This window comes from Arachis hypogaea, chromosome 9, assembly GCF_003086295.3.
Source record: "Arachis hypogaea cultivar Tifrunner chromosome 9, arahy.Tifrunner.gnm2.J5K5, whole genome shotgun sequence".
Lineage (NCBI taxonomy): Eukaryota > Viridiplantae > Streptophyta > Magnoliopsida > Fabales > Fabaceae > Arachis > Arachis hypogaea.
Genome location: NC_092044.1, coordinates 116,001,409 through 116,020,710, shown reverse-complemented (window position 1 = coordinate 116,020,710; position 19,302 = coordinate 116,001,409). Strand labels below are relative to the sequence as shown.

General features: G+C 33.9%; 1 protein-coding gene across 2 annotated transcripts in view; it reads right to left on the bottom strand.

The window, feature by feature from the left end:
* LOC112712369 (callose synthase 9) overlaps window positions 1-17,593 on the bottom strand; it is a 30,841-nt gene extending 13,248 nt beyond the window's left edge. Inside the window, exons 1-25 of one of the 2 annotated variants that reach the window (XM_025765246.3) lie at window positions 17,418-17,593; window positions 17,011-17,144; window positions 16,405-16,610; window positions 15,817-15,914; window positions 14,877-15,040; window positions 13,822-13,918; window positions 12,352-12,462; window positions 12,146-12,271; window positions 10,751-10,840; window positions 9,643-9,740; window positions 9,435-9,552; window positions 8,872-8,997; window positions 7,603-7,679; window positions 7,450-7,528; window positions 6,495-6,617; window positions 2,699-2,801; window positions 2,355-2,478; window positions 2,070-2,259; window positions 1,891-1,943; window positions 1,547-1,607; window positions 1,372-1,453; window positions 1,245-1,294; window positions 591-677; window positions 404-489; window positions 187-211 (exon numbers count right to left, since the gene is read on the bottom strand). In XM_025765246.3, the coding sequence (XP_025621031.1) occupies window positions 187-211; window positions 404-489; window positions 591-677; window positions 1,245-1,294; window positions 1,372-1,453; window positions 1,547-1,607; window positions 1,891-1,943; window positions 2,070-2,259; window positions 2,355-2,478; window positions 2,699-2,801; window positions 6,495-6,617; window positions 7,450-7,528; window positions 7,603-7,679; window positions 8,872-8,997; window positions 9,435-9,552; window positions 9,643-9,740; window positions 10,751-10,840; window positions 12,146-12,271; window positions 12,352-12,462; window positions 13,822-13,918; window positions 14,877-15,040; window positions 15,817-15,914; window positions 16,405-16,606 (2,370 nt within the window). In that variant the 5' untranslated portion in view covers window positions 16,607-16,610; window positions 17,011-17,144; window positions 17,418-17,593. The remainder of the gene's footprint in view (window positions 1-186; window positions 212-403; window positions 490-590; window positions 678-1,244; window positions 1,295-1,371; window positions 1,454-1,546; window positions 1,608-1,890; window positions 1,944-2,069; window positions 2,260-2,354; window positions 2,479-2,698; window positions 2,802-6,494; window positions 6,618-7,449; window positions 7,529-7,602; window positions 7,680-8,871; window positions 8,998-9,434; window positions 9,553-9,642; window positions 9,741-10,750; window positions 10,841-12,145; window positions 12,272-12,351; window positions 12,463-13,821; window positions 13,919-14,876; window positions 15,041-15,816; window positions 15,915-16,404; window positions 16,611-17,010; window positions 17,145-17,417) is intronic. The other variant, XM_025765244.3, reaches the window with a different exon arrangement.
* Between the last annotated feature and the right edge of the window lie 1,709 nt (window positions 17,594-19,302).

Here is a 19,302-nt window from a genome sequence, read left to right as displayed (position 1 = left end):
ACATTGTACTAAGTTAATATAATGTTATTAAATTTCTTTATATCAATAAAATTGCTTGATCCCCCCAAAATGCAATGATGGCAGTGTTGTAGTCAGTACAAAAGATATGTGATTAGTTAGTAACCAGCAAACAGTAATATGTTCTGAACAAATTTTATTTTCCTTTCCCCAAAGCAAATGGCTGACCTGAGAAGTTGACTGGCAGGAGCCCCTGAAAATATGTAAATGATCGAGAAATGTATGAGCAGATATAAAGAATATGATAACACAGCAGGGCAAAAACCCAAAATGGAGATGTAACTTAAACAACTATGATAGAAAAAGAAAACATACACGGACAACTATCTTCCAAACCCCCCCCCCCCCCACCAAAAAAAAAAGAGTTCACGGCCAGAAACAGCACCTGTTGGATAAAGGAACATGAAGGGTGTCCATAAAAGCTCTAGGAAACTGCTCAAAAAGTTTGTGTAGTGCTTCAAGTGACCTAATCTGTTGCCAGACAAAGGGGGGAAATTACATACACACAGACCCAACAAATTGCAAGAGTAAAAGATATTAATAACAACTTCAATACCCAAAAAATCACATACCTCTCCTAGACGATCTCTTGCCCCAAGCAAGAATCCCCAGATAGCAGATACAAGTGTGTAAAAAACTTGAAGATCTAATAGATAGATCTGAAAAGATGGGAATCGATAAATTGGACAATGTGGGTGAAAAGAAATAAAAGGGATACAAAATAGAATATTGTACAAAACTTGGGGTACAAGTTATAAATTATGTAATAGGCATTTCTAACAAATCAGTACATGACCAGAGATTTGATTGCAATAATAAGACATGCAATCATACTGAATTTCTTTCAGAATATTCCTCTCATCTCTCTTATATCTCTCCTCAGTACTTAGATTTTCACTAGGTTTCACTCAGTTTCACTCTTTTTTGGACACTCAAACTATATAGTACCACAAACTGTTAGTAATCAGCACAAGTGTACCAGGGTCAACATTAGGAAGTACAAGAAAATTTTCATGGGGTGTTTCTAGAAAGCCTATGAGAGCATATTAGAGTGAAGAATTGCAGAGTAAGGAGGATTGGAGCACTACTTTGAGGCTGGCTACACCAAAGCAAGTGTCTGAGTTATCAAGTGATTTGATAAGCAAAATCATACTTTATCCTTAACAACAACTTGCAAGATAAATTCAAGTGAAAAAGAGAACAAACAGAAACAGGCATGAACTTACAGCAAACACCGGAGCCCATAAGCTAGCAACTGTCAATGCATTATGATTATCTGAACAAACAAAGGCTCTTTTAAGTAACTGATGGAAACAAGATGATAAAAGAAAAAAAAATCAAGTCATTGCTTACTTTTAGAGACAAAATCATGCCAGGAGTATTCTATATTATCCTGTTTTATTATCTCCCTTGTTGGCTTCACCAGGGGCTTGATCTAGAAACCACAAAATTTAAGGCAAAATAGTATATAGAACAAATGGATGCATGCAAGCACACATGTGTAGCTATCTAGACAAGGAGGACAAACCTGGAGAAAGTATGCGAACGAGAACTTTCCACTCAAAATAATAAGCCAAAATAGCAGATACCTGAAAGGAGAATATAACTACCAAGTAAAGAACATGACCTAGATTTGAATATAACTACCAAGAGTAATCTCCCCTAGATATAATTTCCACGTTTGTTAGTTTATGTCATTAAGAAAGAATTGCCTGTTCCCCATATCTTCGTATTCTATTTTTTTCATCTTAATAAAAATAATTCTTTTATTTTTTTTTTTACAGGAACATGTTGTGATGTGGATGCAAGAACTATAAATTCCCAGTGTTCTAAAAGTAAGACTGTAGCATATAAAGGAATTCGAGTGTGTACTTTATGAAATCTGTAGTCCTTTCATACATTCCTCGCCCAACATAATGGCGTTCCTTAAGAAGTTCACAGAACACCCCAAAAAGAAAACACAAACCAACAGTCAGAATGACTCAACAAGATATTTAACATAATATTAAGAAATATGATCGCCGAAACTAAAGCAGCTGAGCACATTAAACCTGGCGCATCCATTTCACAAAGCGAATTACAGACCAACGGTCGCATTGATTTGTAAGCTGATGCATTGCAGGTATCCGCATGAGAAAACCAATGAAAAATTGGATACCGGCATAAATCCCAATGACAAACACATACAATTTGTAAAAAGCTGAATTTCCATTTCTTTTATTCTCTTCCATGAGTGCTTTACTGCAGTGAGATATGATCACTTCAGACAATCTAGACTTTAAAGAAAAATCATAAAACTAGATAAAGAACAATAACATAATTGAGGGCATACATACACATAAAGGAAGGTAATGAAAACTGAAGCAAGGCTGAACCAAAGAAAACGTAGAAATATTCGGGACACAGCTAGACCCCTTGTTGTTGAATATGCACCATACATCATCAAAACATCCAGAACACCTAAAGTAATGAAGAGATGAAAGGATGAAATAATATATTAAGGCCTTCTCCTCTACTTAATGAAATTCCTTTTCGTATAATAATAAAGTACTAGTAAGAAACTATTTTAGTGGAACAAGCCACAAATAACTTGGTATTTAGATCAAGAAGTCCAGCAGAACAGAACAGTTACAAATCCACAACTTAAAATATAGCATAACCTCACAAAATAAATACATACTCTCTAGAAACTTCATCACAACAAATGTTGGTCCAAGACTAAGAACCTCTCGCAAAGTCTTCGCATTAAGATTTTCATCATTGAAGGCAAGAATGGTTAGACCCTAAACATTAAGAATTAAGTTGAAAATTAGCACAATGAAAAAAGAAAGGCTAATAGACCATGAAAGTATATGCCAAATAATATGATATTATCCAAAATGTGAAAGGAGAAAAGAGAATTTTGTATTTAAAGGAGCCATTTTTATAACAAAAGAAATTTCATTAAGGTAAAGAGGAAAACGAATACAAAAGAAAAGGAGTAAATAAGATCCTCCCCAACCAAAAGAAAAACTAAGAAAGTCACAACATCAACGGATAGTAGCTTTGCAATGTCTCAACATGTCTGAGAGAGAAAGTCCTCTGAAAAGTTTATATGCCTTACATGATGTTAAACTCCTAAATTTATCCCAAACACTAACTTTTCCTGAGAATCTATCATTAAAGGTGCATAGGTTGTATTCTACCCAAATATCCCAAATAGTGGCATATATAAGAAAAATAATAAACTCCGCCTATGTTACACTTGCGGTACATAGCCGGTCCCAAGCCCGGATAAAGGAGGAGGGTTGTGTTAGGTCTTCGGCAACCAACGTAAAAATATAGCCGAACCCCCATGACATGAATCAAAGACATTATTGCGCTAAAGCTAGGTCGTTACCCGGAAGTAACGCGCCGTATGGCTCGAGTACGGTGTCAAAGCAAGAGCCGCTGCATCGGTGCCCGGATGTAGTGTTAAATGAGCAAGGGTTCTCGCGTTTTCGTGAACGGACGAGGGTAAATAAGCTAGTTCACAAAGGAAAAGGTAAAGGTCGAAGCGACAAAAGGTTGAGATTTGGGACATGGAACATAGGCACTCTAACAGGAAAGTCCATGGAGGTGGTGGATACCATGACAAGGAGGAAGATTAACATTATGTGCCTACAAGAAACGAAATGGGTTGGTGCAAAGGCTAGGGAGTTGGATTCTTCTGGTTTCAAACTTTAGTATACAGGAAAGGTGAAGAATAGGAATGGAGTTGGAATAATTGTGGATAAGCAGTGGAAGAAGGACGTAGTTGATGTCAAGAGGGTGGGAGATCGGATCATCTCTATCAAACTTGTGGTGGAGGGAGGTGTTTTTCATGTGATTAGCGCCTATGCACCGCAAGTGGGTTCGGACGAACAACACAAGATAAGGTTTTGGGAGGATCTAGAGAGTTTAGTTCAAGGCATATCTTTGGGAGATAAGATTTTCTTAGGAGGAGATTTAAATGGCCATGTTGGGAGAGAAGTGACTGGATATGGGAGTATTCACGGAGGCCATGGTTTCGGGGTGATCAATGCCGAGGGTAAAACTATTTTGGACTTTTCCTCAACTTTTGATCTTCTCATCGCAAATACATGTTTTAAAAAGAGAGACGAACATCTTATAACCTATAAGAGTGGCATGACAAGCTCTCAAATCGACTTCTTCTTGTTGAGGAGAGTCGACCGGAAATTTTGCATTAACTGTAAAATTATCCCGGGAGAGAGTTTGACAACACAACATAGGGTGCTCGTCATGGATTTTCGCGTTGAGCAAAAGTTGAGGAAAAGACATCATACGAAGAACCCAAGGACGAGGTGGTGGCGGATGAAAGGTGAGGAACAAAGAAGCTTCCTAAGACGGGTAGGAGAAAAGGCAAGGTGGGATGGGAATGGAAGCGCGGAAGAGATGTGGAGGGAGATGGCAGAAGTTATTAGAAGAACAGCAAAAGAAAGTTTTGGTGAATCTAAAGGAATAGGACCAAGAGACAAGGAGTCCTGGTGGTGGAATGCGAGTATACAAGAAAAGATAAAGATAAAAAGAGAATGCTTTAAAGAGTGGTCTTTATGCCGCAATGCAGATAACTGGGAAAAATATAAGGCGGCTAAGAAAGAGACAAAAGTGGCTGTAAGTGAAGCAAGAACAAGAGCATATGAGGGTCTCTACCAGTCTTTGGACACGAAAGAAGGAGAAAAAGGTATATATAGAATTGCAAAGAGCCGGGAAAGAAGAACGAGAGATTTAGATCAGGTTAAGTGCATAAAGGATAAGGATGGAGAGGTGTTGGCTCAAGAGGAGAAGATTAATGAAAGGTGGAAGAGCTACTTTTACGAGTTATTTAATGAGGGACAGAAGACTCTTCCGAGCCTTGGTCGATTATGCACAAGGGAAGAAGATCAAAACTTTGACTACTATCGAAGGATTCGAGACTTCGAGGTAAAAGAGGCTCTAAAGCAGATGAAAAATGGCAGGGCAGTAGGACCTGATAATATCCCGATTGAGGTTTGGAAGGGTCTTGGAGGAAAAGGCATCAACTGGTTAACCAAGCTTTTTAATGAGATTTTAAGGTCAAAGAAGATGCCTGATGAGTGGAGAAAGAGCACCTTGGTACCTATCTACAAGAATAAGGGGGATATACAAAGTTGCGGAAATTATAGAGGGATTAAGCTTATGAGTCATACTATGAAGTTATGGGAAAGGGTGATAGAACGGAGGTTGAGAAAAGAGACACAAGTAACAGAGAACCAATTTGGATTTATGCCAGGCAGATCTACCACTGAAGCGATATACCTATTAAGAAGGATGATGGAGAGGTATCGTAGTAATAAAAGGGATCTACACATGGTGTTTATTGATTTGGAAAAAGCGTATGATAGGGTACCAAGGGAGGTCTTATGGAAGGTTTTAGAAAAGAGGAGAGTAAGGATCGCATATATTCGGGCAATTAAAGACATGTATGATGGGGCCACAACTAGTGTGAAGACTCAAGGTGGTGTGACAGAGGAATTCCCTATTGGTATAGGATTACACCAGGGATCATCCTTAAGTCCATACCTTTTCACATTAGTCTTGGAAGTACTCACAGAGCACATCCAAGAGCCTGTGCCATGGTGCATGCTTTTTGCCGATGATATCGTCCTTATGGGAGAGTCAAGGGAAGACCTAAATAAGAAGTTGGAGTTATGGAGAGAAGCTCTAGAAGTGTATGGTCTGTGCATAAGCCGTAGCAAGACGGAATATATGGAATGTAAGTTCAGTCTGAGAAGGGAAAACTCCAATATAGAGGTGAAAATTGGAGAGAACACCTTACGAAAAGTTAAAAGTTTTAAGTATCTTGGGTGCATCATACAGGATAATGGAGAGATTGAACATGATGTAAATCATAGGATCCAAGCAGGTTGGTCAAAATGGCGGAGTGCATCTGGTTTTATATGCGACAAAAAAGTGCCTTTAAAACTTAAAGGTAAATTCTATCGCACCGCTATAAGACCGGCTATGCTGTATGGTACGGAGTGTTGGGCGGCTAAAGGAGAGCACGAACATAAGCTGAGTGTGGCAGAGATGAAGATGTTGAGATGGATGAGTGGTCACACGCGATTGGATAAAATAAGGAATGAAGATATAAGGGAGAGAGTTGGAGTAGCACCCATTGTGGAAAAGATGGTTGAATCGCGTCTCAGGTGGTTTGGACATGTGAGAAGAAGACCGATAGAACATCCAGTCAGGAGGGTGGATGAGATGGAAGATGGACAAAGGGCGAAAGGCAGAGGAAGACCTAAGAAGACCATCCATGAGGTGGTCAAACGAGATCTACATGTAAACGGTCTCTCTGTAGACATGATACATGACAGAGCACAATGGCGTCGTTTGATTCATGTAGCCGACCCCACTTAGTGGGATAAGGCTTTGTTGTTGTTGTTGTATATAAGAAAAATAATAATAAAAAAAATACACTGAATGTTTAATTAAACCTGAAACATCATGAAAAGAAATATCCATAAACGGTGGAAGCTGTGACAGAGATGAAAAAAGGTCCGATGCTCCACAAAAGATGTTTTCCCTCGATGCTGACTTCCACCAGATATAAGCATTTTCTGGAAGTTAAAAATACAAATAAATAGATCAACAAGGATTTACCCAAAAATAAAATAAAATTATGATAATGATCAGTTTTCAAGAATCAGACCATCTACTAAGTTTCATTATGTAAACAATGCTTGGCGCAACCTAACTTTAACTAAAAAAACTTATATTGTTAAGTAGAAATATATGAAACGCTTATATCTAATAGTATACATGGCCCCACTGTACGTCAAGAGCAAACAATGCAATGCCTCATCTTACCTTCTGATTAACTTTTATTTACACAACACAGGGTAACAACAACCAAACTCTGGACCATTTGGCCAAAGAGGCTCCAGTAGAATATGATCAATTTCTTTTTCTTTTTCTTCACAAAAGCTTAAGCTATTAGATAGAGAACACGAATTGTTTCAAATGTAATAACCCTCTTATGCAAGGTCAAGATGAGTCTTGTAAATAAAATGTGGCAGAAAATGGCACAAATAGAGCTATAGCCCTCTAACAAATTGGCCCAATTTATAAATCAAATTAGTTGTGGTTCAATCCACTGATTCTGATTTAGATCAAAAGATTAAGTTTCATTTCACAATGTATAGGCTCCACCATACATTTAAGTTATGCTACTGCTAGAGGCAATAAAACCTACTTTCTGTCTTTCTCGTCCTCATCCGGTATCACAGCCCACCATTATTATATCTTACTAGCACTAGAATGCCGAGAACTACTAGCAGACACCTTTTTATAAATAAGTGCAGGCAGGAATATTGTTCATAAAGCAGATACTAAGTATTGAACTGCCGTATTTTAACACTACTATAGCATGTCAATGGGAACCAGACAAACCTTTGATTTAGGCAGTGGCTTTTGGAAAAATGAAGAGCTTGTGCGCCAAGGCCAACTAAGCTCAAAGCAATGAAGTGACCTAAAAAATGGGGATCAGATTAATGAATAATAAACAACAGAATAATCATTTGACAGTCACTGATGACCCCTTACCAGAAGTACTCGTTAAAATCATCATAATTTCTCCAGGATGAATGAGGTGCCTTCCCATTATCATTGTTACCAGCTTCCTAAAATTCCATGTAAAATTAGTGATGAATTCCTAAAGAAAAAAAGAGAGATAATCTACCTAAATTCCAGTTGAAAAGCATTTCTCCAATTGTAAAAGAAAAACAACATAGCCAAGACATTAACTATTGCAGTTCAAAAACCCAAGGAGAGAAGTGAAAATAAAATAATACACTATGCATCTTTTGTTCTTTATTTAAATGGTCAGACCAAACAGTCATGAATATTTTCCTGCACAACTCCTGATCCACAATTACATAGAACACCTTAGTTATAATACCTTGGTTATAATTTAAGGCACATGATCAGTGCAACTTGCTAAAATTTCTTAACACTTTAACAACATTCACCAAATACCTTAGTTAGACCCAATAAAGTTTTTGGGTGAGGTAGTTATTGACATTATCATCCTGTTTCTAAAACTTCTTGGCTAAAACCGGACAAACTGACCAACGACATAGGACACATCAAAATGCATCTAATAATTTTCAAATCACAAAAACTTGCATAAATAATTAATTTTCTACAATTTTGACAACTCAAAATTCTAAGATACTGTGTGGTTTCCCCGTGAAGAGGGAACCATTTCCTATTTACATCTTTATTATAGTTTGAGAAGTTGAGAGAGGAGAGAGAAGAGAAGGTAGAGAATGAGAGAGAAAGTTAGAGTGAAAACATCTTACCACTTCACACCAAATTTTTAACTTCCTCATTTATGAGAAATATTGTCATTAAAAGCTTAACATAGTCGGTCCCAAACACAAATAAAAGAGAAGATTGTGTTAAGCTATTGGCAGTCAATGTAAAATTTCACAAAACACTATGTGATGGATCAGATTTATAATAGAAAACAGTGACCTTATTTCGTCCATGTATATCTAGTGAGAAAATGCATAATTTTTCTAGGCTGAATTAAATTTTTATTGAAAATAAAAAACGGGAACTGTGCAACTCAAACTATTACAAGGTCTCAGCAGAATTTTCAGTTCAACAATGACACTTCTCATCAGAGATTTTAGACCATGTTTTAAAGGGTAAGCATCCTTTTTAATGTCATCAATAGTACCCAGTCAGTACCCACAACCAAATATTCTGGTTACGATCTACTAGCAATCTGCACAGCTTTTTCCCCTGTTTTTGTATTTCCTAAAGTTTAAGAAACTAAAAGTACACATAGAATAGTGGTAAACTTACTGCATTAACAACGTCATAAAGAGGAAAGATAACTTTATCAAGAAATGAGACACCATTCTCAGAGGTGCAACTCTTAGCTGGCTGGGCGACATGTTGTCTTAATATCTCATCCATCTCTCTAACCATCTGGATATCAATTAAGAAATTATCAGGCTCCAGATAATAGGGAAAACAACATAGACAAACCATAAACCCTACTTGGTAAAATCATTACGAAATGAGGGGGAGGGGGGGAGGCAGAATATATGCAGTATACCAAATAAAAGTTAAGTAAATAAGAAGATTCGTTAGGAACAAAATCACAGAATTTCAACATATGAACGGCAATTTAAGAGCTCCAGCAACATCACAAAATCCTCAGAGCAATTATGGAGTCAAATTATGATTAATATAACTAATAAGAGAAACTTCACATCCTCCTATTCACTAGAATGTTGAAGACTTGAAATTAATAAATAATCCTATTACTTGGCAATGGTTTACAAAACATCAGTAGATTAATAAGAAACTTTACAGAGCCAATAAAAAAGAACTTTCACTCAGACTCCATCCAATTAACTTACATGATGGAATATGTAGCACAAACATTCTGGAAGAAACCTGATATTGGCAGCTTCACCCCATATTAAAAAGTATAAAGAAAGATATAGCAATATCTTCTCCTTATTAACAGCTTCCAAACTGTGAAAAACCATTTGACCTCCTTTAGTGACAATCTTTGTAAACCACAAAAAGTCAACTAACATTAAACCAAAAGATGTGTATCATTACTTGCTCCAAACTGGCTGAATACATAAATAGTCACACCACTTTATATAATTATCAAGGGACTTAAGGAAAACTTGCCGCACAGCTGCTTCATCCAATCTCTGGAAACAAGATATACAACATAAGAGAAAGCGAAACCAAGAGAAGAACCTTCTCTAGTTGTTAGTGTAAGTGTAATAAAAGATTAGTAACACTAAGGACTTCCCAATTGCCTGAACAAGTAACATGTGGCAATCAAAAACAGAAACAGTGAGGAGATATGCCGGATAAAGATACATAACCAAGAGTATACATTATATTTATGATACATAAAATGTTGGCATGTAGATTACTTTACATTAGTGATGACATAAGTTAGTGGCCCTAGTTGACAGGTACCCACATGAAATGTAAGTGGAAAGGTGTCTCCTTTTCATCTTTATCATCAAGCAGAAGAGATTGCGGACAATGTGTAGTACGTTGATGTATTAATAATTTTTTCTTCTTAATGAGAAATGAAAGATTAACAAGAGATAGAATATAAGGTATCCATCAGGATAAAAGAAAAAAGAAAACAAAATAGCTACTAAAAGATTGATACATATAATAAGACAACCTCTCTATGTATCTACCAAAGAAAGACATTTCAAAAGACCATTTGCAGAACACCACAAAGAAGCTAAGAAGGCAACCATATCTGAAGTATTGAAAAACTGGAGACTTCTCAAAGTTCTAATATTCCAGCTTAAAGACAATAGAGAATAGCAGAAACTGAACAATGAGAACATTGATTATTACACTGATCTGAGCACCATTAAAATGTGGGAAAGGGAATGCTTCTTCAAGCGCACCAATAAAAATCAGGCATTCACTATACTTTCAAAATTTGACTTTTCATTGCATAGATCTACTAAATAAAGTAATAATTAACAAATGGAAATAGTGTTGCTTCAGCCAGCCTTATTACACATTCCTAGTTCATATCCTTTAGAATTGCATATCTCTATTTTTACACACACAACTGTTTACCTTGGGAAACTTTAGGAGTTAAATATGGACTAATGAACAGTTTAATAAATTTCAATGTAATAACATAATACAACTCTGACATCTAAAAGAAACAAAGAATTACAGGATCAGTTGCATCTGGAATTCGAAGCCGAGATTGCTCATTCGCGAGAAGGTGGACTATGTGCTCGCGCTGATTAGATACATTATCTTTCTGCCAGCAACAAATGATCGTTATTTGAGGCTTATCAAATAAATTAGAACAAACAAAATTAATGAAAATGAAGATAAAGTACAAAATCCAAAAGGCAGCAGAGAACTACAATTGTCAAAAGAACTCTATTTAAATTAAGAGTTTTTACAGCATAAATAAATTTCCTTGCTTTAGGAATTTCTGAAAAATGATCCAAGTAATTGAAGTCATATTCATGCACCTTATCCTATCAGCTTAAACTTTTGGAACAAGTGATTTCATGACACAATATCAGAGCTTCTATGACCTAAAGGTCTATAGTTCAATCCTTGTTGATGATTTCAAAAGAAAAAATTTTTAAGACAGATTAAAAAGGGGAAAAAATACTATGCAAAATTCATGCAAGAAAAAAGAGATTCTTGAGTGAGAGCACCATGTTAGATATATAACCATTAAAGCTCAAACTTTTGAGACAAGTGGTTTATGACATTAAATATGGTCTAGCCCATCATAGATGGGATGCTGACCCATCATATTCTACTACTAAATCTAGTCCTTTAAAATTTATTTTCAAGTTTCATGTTTCTTTCGGCTTGGAATTTTGTGTTTCAAGATTTGGGGGAATTTTTAGGTGGAGGATGTTCCTTACTTTAAAGATTTTACCAGCTTATATAATTTCTCTACTTTACATAATCTGCCCAAGAGAAACCTTTCATTCTATCAAGAAAATTATTTGAGATGGAACTTTCACTTTATTAGAGACACAAGAATTAGAGAATGGGCCTAATTCATTTGTCAATGTTCTTGTTCATTTTCCATTAAAAATAAGGATTTAGCTAAAGAGAACCCTACGAGCATTGGCTAAGAGAGTTAAAATAAAAAGTTTTGACGCTTCCAATGTATTACCAATTCAATCAATGCATTGGGAACTTAAAAATTGTGTGTGTTCTATTAAAAATATACTTAATTAGTACTCTTAGGCCACTTGTTAGCAAGACCTAAAAAAAGCAAAATCTTTCTATTAGGAAACCTCTAATTGAAGGAATAGACACCTTCCTATTGTTGCAGAGAACCAAAAGGGAGACAATGAGGATTACATCAAATTTGAAACAAGAGTATGCAAAGTAAATCCCAAGCTAAATATATAAATATTCAAGGATTAGCGATGAACATGAAATATTAATATTTTTCTAAAAAATAAAACAATTAAGTTTCAGAAAAATATCAGAAAGATAAATTAGTTTAAGTACAGGGAAGAATGTGAAAAAACAGAGAGAAGCATATCAATCTCGACTTGGAACCACATAGAAACCCTGATATACAGACCTGAAATCCAAAAGTATACTGCAAAAAGTCAAGCATGTCAGCATTCCTTGTAGAAGAAGTGAAGGCTTCCCTAGGCAACTCTGGCAAGCCAGAAAAATATCTTAAGGCTGACACTGCTGCTTGAACCTAGTAAAAAAATTTCTTTAGGTAATAAACAGACATGAATTCACAAAAAATGGCGATTTAGAACAAAGAAAGTCAATCACCTCAGGGAAAGAAACAATAGCATTTGTTGAAGATGCAGCATCTAAGGGAATGATGTTGTAAGCTATCAAGTCCTCCGTTAACGCAGAATCTGATTCCATGACCCGCTTGAGCTGCAACAGAAAGAAAGCAATTGAAGGAAAGCTCAAATCTAGGAAATATTTCATTTTGATTAAAATAGACAGTTTCGGAGTGCATAAGATGCTTCCAAAGCCAAACCAAGATAGTCTCTGTGTTAACTGCAATACCTTGGTAGCCAACTCCATGTTAAACCAATTACGCAAATTTATTTATTTAGTTATATAAAATATTTCATGAAGAAATAAGTGAAATAATGTGATGATGAAGGATCAACTATCAACCTGAAAAGAAACAGTGAAAACTGAAACCAAGGCTAAACCTAAACCTTTCTGTTATTCTTCACTTTAGAGTATTGGATGCATCTTACTTAAAGTAAAATGACATTATCATTGCTTCAAGTGTACCACTATAATAATAATTCTGGTCCAAAATAACCGCCATGAAACCACTTATCTCAAAAGCTTAAACTAATAAGAGAAGACACATGAATGGTCCTATCTCTAACAAGCAAAAGCCTCTTTTAGGCTTGAAGCCTAATAGTGCATAAGCTTTTTTGTGTCTTATGCCCTTTTTTTTTTTTTTGGTGTAACAAGAATCAAACTCTTGACCTTTTAGTCATAAGATCTAAATTATGTCATGAAACCGTTTATTCCAAAAGTTTAAGCTGATATGTAAAGGCATCTGAATGGTTATACGGCTTACGCACAATCACATTTCAAGTCCAAAAGAATTCTTGTGTGAGGAGGTGTATTAGAAATATAACTATTCACATGTCTCTTCTTATCATCTTAAGCTTTTGAAATAATTATTTTCATGATATTGACCTAAAAGTCTAGAGTTCAATCCTTGTCAAACCCAAAAGAAAAAATGTAAGCATAAGGCAAAACAAAAAGATAAAAGGGAAAAAAAGCCTATGTAAAATTCACAGAAATTCAAAAATGAAAAAAAAGAGAAACATTATTGCATGAGGAGCATGTTAGAAATATAATTATTCATATTCTTCTACTTATCAGCTTAAGCTTTTCGAATAAGTGGTTTTATAATGATAATTGTCTAGTTACAATTATGCATATACATTAAAGAAATTATTCAAAACATCTTGATCTCAATTTAATTGAATGTTTGAATATTCAAAATAACCCTTATCAATTATTCTATTCTTATACTTACTCTTTATTTCCATTTAGTGGAAAAAATTAATTCATTTTACCTTATTTTTTCTAAATGGGAAATTATTTGAGACCAAATAAAGTCTTAAGAGTGGACAAATAATTTCAGACCAGAGGGATTAATATATTACATTACATGCATTAAAGGAATCTTTTCCAGAACAATGCACAAGCAAGAATCAGTTTAACCGTTTATATATTTGTGCACTTCAAGAACTCAACCTCATCTGGAATTTCTTGGGTTAGCTGCTCAAGTACTGTCCCCAGAACCTTTAAGGTAGCAAAAACCCGTTTCCTCTTCACAGTCTTGCGCTCCAACCTGTATAAGAAGAAAAAGCAAAACTGAGGAAAACAGCTACAATCAATACAAAACAATTCAGATGATAAAATTAAAGCCATGATAGATAGCTAAGATGTTTTTGAAGTTTCAGTGACCAAGTATTATGTAGTGCCTAATCAATCATTTTGGATAAACAATAAAATATTCTTAGGAGGGAAGAAATAGAAGTACGAGATAGGAAACTTTTAGCATCTATTTGGTGTAAAGCTCATGATCTTTATAGAGGATTTTCCCTTTCAGACTTGTTGAGAGATTAGAAAGCTATGCTTTATAGGTAAATCTTTTGCTTTGTTTTGATTTTCTATAGTGTATGCAGTGTACTAGCTGCCCCATTTGATTCAATCTGGATTACAAGGATACCAGATTCACAGTCAAAATACTATTCTTCATGAACAATAATTATGACATATACCTCTAAGTTACATTTATTGTGCTATTCCGGTAATAGAAGATCACATAAAATAAAATATAAAACATATTTTCACAAACATAATAGTGGCCAAAGTTGGATACAGTTTCCCTTAAACAACCTTCTGAAACCAAAGCAACTTGTGTCATATATGTTCAACTTTCTTCTCATGTGTAAGATTAGAGACATGAATGACTTCCAAATTCAATTTTGAGAGGATTTGCAGGACTGTATATACTAAATCAGTAATAACTAAATAAAAGTGAAACTCAACTCCATAAACTTAATGCTTGATTGCAGAATAATAACAATCCCTAAACGTCCAATTTTTGGTATACTCCTTATCTACATCTCTATTTCACTGAACTAAGGGGAAAATATTTATGGAACTTATCAAACTTAGTAATAATATGGAAAACAACAATCAAGCTATGCCATTGCATTAAGCAGGACCCAATGGAGGGCAAAGAGAAAGCATAAGACTATCCAAATCAGTGTTATGTCTATCTACTTGGACAAAAAACATACTCGCCAAGATCCCGGCTGAAAGCACCAGATTCCCTCAACTTCATCTCTTCCTCGTGCAATTTCTCTACATTATTCTTCTCTCTATAAAGCTTATAGAACTCTTGTAATCGAGCAACATCCCGACTTCTATCTATGGTTCCAACTTCTCGTTTAGCCAGCTTTTGCTGAAAATATAAGTAAAAAAGAAGATAAGAAAGTAATAAAACATAGCTACCCAAAAGAACCAAAGGAGAGGTCTACTAAGGTGGAAAGAAACATTAGAAGATGATAATGAATACTTTACAAATAACAAAGGGAAACGAGAACAAAATAGGGGGTTTCACAAAAATTCCCTCTAGGAATAAGTGGAACCTTCTTTGGCAGTCCTCCCAGTTCAAAAACAATTTTTATAATGGTAATTTTTTTTGGGATAAAAATGTGATTATTATAATAAGTCCTTTAAGAATATAAAAGGAAAAAGGGAAAAAAAAGTAAAGGTTGCACAGAAAAATTCACTTTTAGGTTTAATTGAACCTTCTAAGGCCTCCGACAAAAAAGAGAATGACTATGACTTTACTGCTTAGATATGTAGGTCATGAAATAATCGCATCAATAAAGAACTACAATGCAAAATTAAAGAACGACATAAAATTTTAAAAAGAATTACAAATTAAAGAAAAATTTGTGAACAAAGACGTGTGGATAAAAAGATCATGATAGTATTTCATTAAGCAGCAACAATTGTCATAGAAACTAGTTGACAATGATTATACAGGAAAGTTTATGCATTAAACTTAAATCAAAGGTGCATCCAGTCCTAAAATACAAAAGGATGCCAAATGACAAGAACTTTTCAGAGACAGGCTTTGAGAAATCATGTACATACACACCAGGATGTGCAACACAAGTATTTTAAGTAAAATTTGCATTCCAGATAGAAAATCAGATAATAACTATGTACCTTAATGACAGACATCAAACCGGTCTTAAATTGTAAAACACCCCGTCCCTCACTGTTAGGGTCCAAGTTTTGTGACAATGAGTATGCATGCTCACATACTGCAAATCGAATAAGATTCCATTAGAACAATTGTTAGGAACCTTAAGAACTTCAATGACCGAATTAATATATATCGGCACTCCCAAGCAACAATATCTTAATTCAAATAACATATACACTTTCAACATTTAACATTGATAGAAATATGGACATGTTAATAATGTGCCTTCTCGTATTACTAGAACTCCTAGTTTATAGTGTAAATTAATGTAACAGATACTTTTTATTTTTAAATCAAATATTTAACATCGTTAGAGATACACACATGGTAATTATGTTCATGCTCATATTATTCAATATTTTTAGTTTGCTAATGAGTTGATTGACAGAAGGGGATATCTTTTCCTTCTCCTCTTTCTTGTTTTGTTGACATATATATCCATTATGCTGACTATATATTGGATGTCAAAAAACCCATATCAACAAAAGTAAACAGAACATTCGCATAAAGAATACAAAGTAGTAACTAGTAAGTGAAGAAGAACATACAAATTCTAGAGACATTGGGATCATCATCTTGAATTTCATCTGCAACTCGAAGAATTTCATCAATATCCCTGTTTTTTGCAAGAGCGGAGGGCACATTCCCAGCAATTCCGCCAACAGGTCGCCCATATGCATCATCACCAATTCTCCCCCTCCTTAATGCAGCACGTACTAACCGCTCCCAAAGTTCCTCAACTCGAGACATATTTCTAACAATAATATTAAGTGAAACCACACAAACCAACAGTTAAAGAAAAAGTAAAATAAAATTGAGCAAAAAACCCATTATAGCATGGGGACAATAAGTAAAACTAACATATAAAGAGTGACAGGGAGTCACCACTGAGCCCCAGCAGAGCATTTACCAATATTAACTTATTCTTTAAACAAAAATTATCTTGTATATTTAAAAATGTGGAGGATGCCAAACTCCACAAACGACCAAATGAATAAATGCACATGACTTGTGCTATGAATGCAATGCAATGCAGTATTCTGCAATACAATCATTAAGAAATTACGAGCAACAGCGATATTCTTTATATTTTGGCACTGAATAACCAGCTTCCGGCAAGGTATGCAACGACTCAAGCTTAACAGTACTCGTACCTATGGAACTTGGACGTTCATAACAGCATGAAATGATAACAAGTTGATAAGAAAGACGGGAAACGGCTCTTGAATCAAGTGGATCCAATTCAGCTCGCTCTATAGCATCAAATCAGTAGGCACTAGACAATCTACTGCAAAATACAGGTCATATTCCATGTTTAGATAAAGGACATGAGACGATGCAGCAAACAATAGCCAATAATAAACCGTCATTGCAATAATAAACACGAGATCACATTATTCAACCTAAAATGGACTTCCTACACTTCAGAAACCAAATTTCCGAAACAAATAAAACAAAACAAAAAGTGAAGATCGAAGAACTTCCATTGGAGTGGTTAATTTTCTCGAAAAGTAAACAGAATAAGAAGGAAAATAAGCGAAGGAGAGAGGAAATGAGGAACCTGATAAACCCTAGAGGTATGGTTCGGAGTTGAAAATGAGCAGAATCTGGTCTCTGATTAGTGTGATTCGAACGAAAAAGCGGTTTGTGTTGCTTTTCTTCGTTTTGAAAAGATGAAGAGGGATGCGAAATGCGAAGATATAGAAAAGAAAAATGGGGTAAAAAAAAGAAAAAGATGTAAAGGAAAAAGCTGAAAGTTTAAGTGATGGGCAACGGGAAACCGGATATGCCGGTTGCAGCCGGTAGTGCACGCAACAGCGTTTCGGTTCGAGCGGGTCTCACCGTCAAACCCATGACGCGGAGAAGCAAAGGGGAAATCAAACCCATTAAGACAAGACAAATGGACTGTAATGATTAATGAACGAATAAATAAGGAAAAGTATAGATATATCGGATATGATAAAAGTTTTGATCTGTGCTAAAATTATCAAATCAAAATTAATATCCGCATTTTTTAACTTGGATCGATTGCAGATCAAATTTTAAATATATCTGCAAAACATATAAATAATTTAAAAAATTTATTTTTATTAAAAAATATTAATAAAATATTTTTTTATTATTTTAAATATATTTATTCTTAAATATTGTTAAATATATTTTTTTTAAATAATAAAAATAAAATAATATAACATATATAATAATTATTAATTAAAATAAAATATAAAAATAATATTTACTTATTAATTTATTTATTTTTGTAAATCCGTAAATATACAGATCAAATGTAGATATCTATATAAAATCTGTAATTCATAATTTTATAAACCTGATCGACATATGCAATTTTTGAATCAGATTTAAATAAACATTACAAATATCACATCTAATGTATAAACACCCCTAAACGTATAGGTACCTAGCTGGGTTGAAAGAATAAACAAATTCTACCATTGTTAGTTAATCGAGGAATTACTATCTAAGCGTGGACACTGGACAATGTAAGGAAACAAATTCAAAAAATTAATATCAAATTATATTGTGTAATTATTTATTATTAAGATTATCCATAATTTTTGTTTTTTTTTATTTTTTATTGAACATTAGTAATATTGTAAACATATTTTAACTGCACATATAAAGAATCCTCTAATTTTTAAAACTTTTAATTTCATAAATAAAATTAACAAAAATAATACATGTATACTAAAAATTAATTATCAAACTAGTCATCATATATTTATATATAAATATATTTATTGTTTAAATTATTTTTAATATATATTTTATATTTTAATTTATATTCTATACGAATAGTTAACTTATATTTTTTATGTATATCTAATATAATTATAAAATTACAAATATAGAAGATATATGTATAATACCCGAAATATATCAAAAGTCACTTTTAAGTACTATTGGCTCCGTTTTGAAATATCCAAAAGTTTTTTTTATTATTTTAAATTATAAAAAAGTCACTGTGTTAATATTTGATATAACTTTTAAAATTAATTTTTGACTTTTGAAAAATTATTCAAAATACTAACAAAAAAGTTAAAAAAAAAACTTTCTCCTGTAAAAATTGCCTATCACATCTATTTTAAAATAAGTATTTTTATGACTAAAAAAACTAAATACAAAATAAATTACATTTTTAATTCTGTTCTATTTTTTTAAAATGTGTTCATTCAAAATGCTTTTCAATGAAAATAAAAATAAAAACAAAAACGCTCGAACCAATCAGCATCTTATTGAGTTTAACTAATATGCAATCTAAAAATACAAGTTAGTATTACTATTTTATTTTAATAAATACTCAGCAATTAAATTAGAAATTAAAAAAAATATTTTGCACATTTTTCTATAATAATCTATTTTATTAGTAATTTTAACATATGTCTAAGAGTAAATATTAACTAAATCTTAATTTATTTATAAATTAT